Source organism: Geotrypetes seraphini, chromosome 16 (assembly GCF_902459505.1).
Source record: "Geotrypetes seraphini chromosome 16, aGeoSer1.1, whole genome shotgun sequence".
NCBI lineage: Eukaryota > Metazoa > Chordata > Amphibia > Gymnophiona > Dermophiidae > Geotrypetes > Geotrypetes seraphini.
This window is the reverse complement of record NC_047099.1, coordinates 14554982-14561946: the sequence shown is the minus strand read 5'-3', so window position 1 is coordinate 14561946 and position 6965 is coordinate 14554982. Positions and strand designations below refer to the sequence as shown.

The 6965-nt window shown below is 39.1% G+C and overlaps 1 protein-coding gene across 1 annotated transcript; it reads right to left on the bottom strand.

Moving 5' to 3' along the window:
• Positions 1–418: 418 nt before the first annotated feature.
• LOC117349708 (olfactory receptor 1440-like) lies at positions 419–1339 on the bottom strand. The gene has a single exon (XM_033923302.1). It carries the CDS (start codon positions 1337–1339, stop codon positions 419–421), a length of 921 nt encoding a protein of 306 aa, XP_033779193.1.
• Positions 1340–6965: the final 5626 nt, after the last annotated feature.

Genomic DNA, 6965 nt, shown 5'->3' with positions numbered 1-6965 from the left:
ACCCCCGCGAATATCAGGGGAGTACTGTATTGACAGACCATCATAAAACATAATCTCTCATATCAAAATAGGCACAAAAACAGTTAAATTAAAGCATGATAAAAAATACATAAAAGGTAAAGCAGATCTTTAGGCACTGCTGGTAGGCGATTCAATTTAAAGTTATTTGCCATTTCAAACAGTATTTTATTAACTTAGGCATCGGTAGGGTGCCTTCCAGCACCTAAGTTAAGGCTCCATTCGTAGAATTTCCCCTATGTGTCTATGTACAAACACACATGATTACATACGGTAATTCAAACACTTTCTTACTGCCTAACAAGAAGCTTCATATGGGATCAACCCCTTAAGTTTTATGTTTAGACAGCAAGATATAAGATATAGACATAAAATTCACACTTGATTCATACAATTGTTTTCAGCAGAAACATTTTCTAAGGGCATTTTTTACATCCTTGTTTTTCAGGCTATAAATTAGAGGATTAAACATTGGAATTAAAGTATTATATAATATGGAAATAACTTTGTTTATATCCATTGATTGCATGGATGGTGGTCTAATGTACACACTTATTGAAGTCAAATAGAAGAGACATACAACCGTGAGGTGGGAAGAGCAGGTAGAGAAGGCTTTACGTCGCCCCTCTGTGGAACGGATCTTCAGGATGGTGGAGATGATGTAGACATAAGACATAAGGGTTAAGACAAAGCAGGATATTCCTACAAGCACCCCCAAAATATAAACTGCACATTGAATAGATGTGGTGCTGGTGCAAGAAAGTTTTAGCAGTGCTGAGAAATCACAGAAGAAATGATTGATCTCGTTGGATCCACAAAAAGAGAACTGAGAAAAAAGAATAACATAAGATACAGGTACCAGAAGCCCTAAGATCCATGTTCCTGTGCTCATGAGGATACAAACTTTCTGATTCATAATCAAATGGTATGACAGAGGTTGACACACTGCAGCATAACGATCATAAGCCATGACTGAGAGAAGTACAAATTCCATGCATGTCAGAGACAAAAAGACATACATTTGTGTAAAACAGCCATTCATTGAAATATGATGAGTCTTTCTTAGAAGGATATCCAGCAGCTTGGGAAGAGAGACTGAGGTACATGAAATATCAAGAAAGGCTAAGTTACTGAGGAAAAAGTACATAGGGGTTTTCAAGCAAGAGTCAAGGCATACAATGATGATAATAGTGAGATTCCCCATTAGGATGATCAGGTAAATCAATAGAAGCAGAAAGAAAAGAGGTACCTGCAGGTCTGGAAATTCAGGAAACCCCAAAATGATAAATTCTGTCACTGTGGTAAAATTTACCTTTTCCATTGGATTCTCAGTTTTAAACACCAATAAGTCCTTCATTCAGTTTCATGAGCGAGGAGCCTTGTTGGAAAGTCATATATCATTACTAACATCATACTTATTTTTTTTTTAATTTTCAATAAACAGGAAAGTTTCCATCATCTGAGATCTGGTAACCAATATTAAGATCTGGATATTTATTCTTGTTTTAGGTCCATTTGAGAATTGGTCCCAGAAGTTGAATATGTGGAATGAAGGAGGAAGCCCCTAATTGTGCTGTGTTACCTAATTGTGCTTTGTGTGTTTTTTTACCTAGTGACATTGTAAAAGAAAGCAGACAAAGTCCCAAATGGCTCATCCAAACTGTACAGTTGCAAATCATATAGTTGAGTCAATAAGTAGATAGAAATTTTCATTAGCAACCCTGCACTTATTTTCCTTCTCCATCTTTTTAAAAATCTGACCTTGCTAGTGTCATCCGTATACTTCTGAAGTATTTTCACAGTTTGTGTTACAATGATTATATCTACAATTCTAGCAAGTAGGTCACTTCTATCCTTCAACCATGATTCTTTCAACAGCCACTAAAACCTTTTAAAATGAAGTAATTCTGTAAAACATTTCTGATCATAGATCTTTAGAACATAGATTTAGAAGGTTAATAAGGTTCCTTTGAAATTAGATCATGCCAAAAATTATGAGTGGTATGAGCTCAGGTGTACTTGTGTAATAGAGCTTGACTAGAACATGGACAGTGTGCCAATTTGCCTGTATACTTTGTAAATTGATAACATTGGCACTCATAATTCCACTTGCTCTTACTTCAATCATCTCCAAACAATAAACATTATACAAATACCAAGAGTGGCAGTACCTTGGCTGCAGCTGTATTACAAAAACATATTTGTACAACAGTAACATGTGACAATACAAAAACAACTTCACATTCCTTCTCAGCTAGGCAGTACCGCACTAGCTGAAATTCTTAAGCTCAAACAAACGTCAACTGTTTTCTTAACTCCAAAATGCAAGGCCCTACCACAACTCATGGCAGTAATGGTGAGAGGATAGTTCTGGAGCAATTAGTATCTTATATAGAATCAACAGACATACTAAACCCAAAACATGATGGATTTCGGACTATGCGTAGTACTGAGACAGTCTTAGCAGGTTTTCTAAGAGAGGTTTATTCAATCCTGGTTAGTGGGAATTTTGCTAGATTTAAGTTCTGCTTTTGACTTGGTTGACCATGCACTTTTATTGACTCTTCTACAAGATATTGGTTTTAAAAGGAGTTGTCCTGGATTGGTTTTCATCTTTTCTTTGAGGATGTACTTTTTGGATAGTTGCTGGTGGAAAGATCATTAGAATGTGGGGTACCACAAGGTTTGGCTTTATCGCCAATTTTGTTCAACATATTTTTAAGTCCCCTTGCAAGACAAATTTAAGAATTTGGAATTAGTATGTATATTTATACAGATGGCACTTTTGGACAGCCTGAAAAATACAGAAGAATGGTTAGGAGAACACGTTGTATATCAGGGGACAAGGCAATGCCTCAATTGGACTTCTCTTTAGATCACCATTGTATTAAGATGGTAAATAGTTTTAGGTACATGGAAATCAAAATTGATTATCATTTGAACTTTCAAGAATAGGTCTCTTCTATGGTGGTTAAAGGATTTGGTGCATTGAGACGGCTTAGAAGTATTTGAAATTTTATAGATGAGAATCTTTATATACCTAAATTCATGCTTTTGTACTATCTAAATTGGATTATGGTAATCTAATATATGCAGGAATAACAGCAGGACAATTAAAACATTTACAAACAATACAAAATGCTATGATTTGGTTGTTAGGTCATGCACATATTAGAGATCATGTGACTCCTTTGTATTTGAAATTCCATTGGTTACCAATGGAATTTAGGATTAAGTTTAAGATCTTGATGGAACATAGTGCACTATATGAACTACAAACTTCATATCTTTCTAACTCCCCCCCCCCCAAACCTTTTACTAAACTGTGATAGCGGTTATTAGCGCAGGGAGCCACATTGAATGCTCCGCATTGTTCCCAACACTCATAGGATCTCTATAAGCAGCGCGGAACATTCAGCATGGCTCTCTACGCTAATAACTGCTATCGCAGTTTAGTTAAAGGGGGGGGGGGGGGAGGCTAGTACTATTTTATGCTCTAAGGTGATTATTAAGATCATTGAATGAAAACAGAGTAGCTGTACCTCATATGTCAAAAGCTCACCTTGCCTCAACTAGAAATTGTGCATTTTTCTATTTGGTTCCAACTTTATGAAATAGTTTACCTGTAGAATTGAGAAGCGAAGAATCTTTCCTAAATTTTAAGACATTTAAAGGCACATTATTTTCAATTGGTCTTCTTACATTGATGGGATTTGAATTCAGGACTTCAATTTGCTTTAATTAATTAATTAAATGTTTATTTTATCATTGTACATTGTTATCTATCTATATAAAATCGGAGGTATGTATGTGTGTGTGTGTGTATGTGCCGCGATCACACAAAAACGGCTTGACCGATTTGAACAAAACTTGGTATGCAGATCCCTCACTACCTGGGGTGATATGTTCTGGGGGTCTCGCGGCCCAACTGCACACGTGGGCGGAGCTATAAACAGAAAATCAGATTTCACCCATTCATGTCAATGGAAAAAATGTAAACAGCTGCCATTCTCACAGTAAATCAAAAACGGCTTGACCGATTTGAACGAAACTTGGTATGCAGATCCCTCACTACCTGTGGTGATATGTTCTGGGGTCTCACGGCCCACCTGCACACGTGGGCAGAGCTACAAACATAAAATCAAATTTCACCCATTCATGTCAATGGAAAAAATGTAAAAAGCTGCCATTCTCACTGTTATTCAAAAACGGCTTGACCGATTTGAACGAAACTTGGTATGCAGATCCCTCACTACCTGGGGTGATATGTTCTGTGGGTCTCACGGCCCACCTGCACACATGGGCAGAGCTACAAACATAAAATCATATTTCACCCTTTCATGTCAATGGAAAGGATGTAAAAAGCTGCCATTCTCACAGTAATTCCAACTATAAAACACTTTCTATGACACTATAACCACTAGGGACATCGTTTCTATTCTACCACGGACACCATACATATAGAGTTTGTATGTTCTAACTGTGTTTGTAACTGTTTCCTTCATGCACCCCAGTTCATAATGTTATTACATTACATGAGTACTCACATATGCTGAACTAGGAACACAGGTTCCATTCTGAACCGGGAAATAAATGCATGGAGTTTCTTTTCAACCTGAGTTTCCACATATTGAGTTGTTTAAATCATAGTAACATAGTAACATAGTAGATGACGGCAGATAAAGACCCGAATGGTCCATCCAGTCTGCCCAATCTGATTCAATTTAAATTATTATTTTTATTTTTCTTCTTAGCTATTTCTGGGCGAGAATCCAAAGCTTTACCCGGTACTGTGCTTGGGTTCCAATTGCCGAAATCTCTGTTAAAACTTACTCCAGCCCATCTACACCCTCCCAGCCATTGAAGCCCTCCCCTGCCCATCCTCCTCCAAACGGCCATACACAGACACAGACCGTACAAGTCTGCCCAGTAACTGGCCTAGTTCAATCTTTAATATTATTTTCTGATTCTAAATCTTCTGTGTTCATCCCACGCTTCTTTGAACTCATTCACAGTTTTACTCTCCACCACCTCTCTCGGGAGCGCATTCAAGGCATCCACCACCCTCTCTGTAAAGTAGAATTTCCTAACATTGCCCCTGAATCTACCACCCCTCAACCTCAAATTATGTCCTCTGGTTTTACCATTTTCCTTTCTCTGGAAAAGATTTTGTTCTACGTTAATACCCTTCAAGTATTTGAACGTCTGAATCATATCTCCCCTGTCTCTCCTTTCCTCTAGGGTATACATATTCAGGGCTTCCAGTCTCTCCTCATACGTCTTCTGGCGCAAGCCTCCTATCATTTTCGTTGCCCTCCTCTGGACCGCCTCAAGTCTTCTTACGTCTTTCGCCAGATACGGTCTCCAAAACTGAACACAATACTCCAAGTGGGGCCTCACCAATGACCTGTACAGGGGCATCAACACCTTCTTCCTTCTACTGACTACGCCTCTCTTTATACAGCCCAGAATCCTTCTGGCAGCAGCCACTGCCTTGTCACACTGTTTTTTCACCTTTAGATCTTCGGACACTATCACCCCAAGGTCCCTCTCCCCGTCCGTGCATATCAGCTTCTCTCCTCCCAGCATATACGGTTCCTTCCTATTATTAATCCCCAAATGCATTACTCTGCATTTCTTTGCATTGAATTTTAGTTGCCAATACTGAAACTTTTGGTTGCCACTTATTCCAACAGATCTTCCTTTTCAGTTTAAGAGATTGCAAATTCCAGTGAGACTTGCATTCTCTATCACAATCAACAAATCACAGGGACAGACTATTACATACTGTGGAGTGGATTTTAGATCCCCCTGTTTTTCCCATGGACAACTCTATGTTGCTTGATCAAGGGTGGGTTCACCCAAGAATTTATATGTTCTTGCTCCTGGAGGTGAAACTAAAAATGTTGTTTATAATCAAGTTTTGTGTTAGTTGTATTGTATTCATTTTGTCAAATATTTCACATTATAATTTGAATATTGTACTTTTTATTAAGCTGTAAAACAATAATTTCATTCACCACTATAAAGTATCTTTATTTCAATCCATTTACAGTGTTATTGCTATAATTAAATACCCGTGCAACGCCGGGGCATCAGCTAGTATTAAATATTATGCATCAGTGTAATCAGGTTTAAATATTTTTTTAATGTTTTTTTATTACCTTTTGATCCGGTGTCTGCTTCTTCATGGCTATCCTGAGCTGCAGGGAGGGAGAGCCATGGTGGATTGGGGCCCGGAACAGCTAGGCTGAGTCATTGCAGTTGTTTTGGGTCATGGCAAAGTCTGCCGTGACTGCTCGTTGTCGAGGGGTGGTAGAAGTGTGGTGCCGGAAGCGCCAGATGTCAGCTCGGACATGGACGCAGCAGCGGCAGAGGCTGTGTGGTGGCCATGACCGTGTACAGCATTGGTGGTGTTCACTGTGCAGACATGGGCTGATAATGTCAGCTTGCCTTTGCGTTCAACGTCATCAATGAGCGTCTGCACTTGCATGGAAGCGTTCTTATGCTGGAGAGCCTTTCCCAAGATTCTTAATTGCGGGTCATTTTTTTTTATTTTAAAGTTTGCATGTGGACTGCTAGCACGAGGGTGCTGGGCAGGTGTTGAGTGGTTGCCATAGTGACGGCATCCCTGGTCGGCACAAGGTCAGAGGCTCGCTGGAGTTCCAAGTGCAGAAGTTAACAGTGCTTCTAAAAGTTCTAAACTACCAGTGTGACAGTTTGGGTTGGTTTTTGTGAGAAGACAGCTGGGTATGGAGAGTTGTCTTATGGTTTGAAGCATTTTTAAGGTTTTCTGTTGGAGAAAGTATTTGAATTGGTAAGGGTTACCGTATTTTCACGCAGATAACGCACACCCGTGTAAAACGCGCACACGGGTATAGCGCGCAGAAACCACGATTTTATGTACAAAAACTTTTGTATACCGCGCTCACGGGTATACCGCGCAT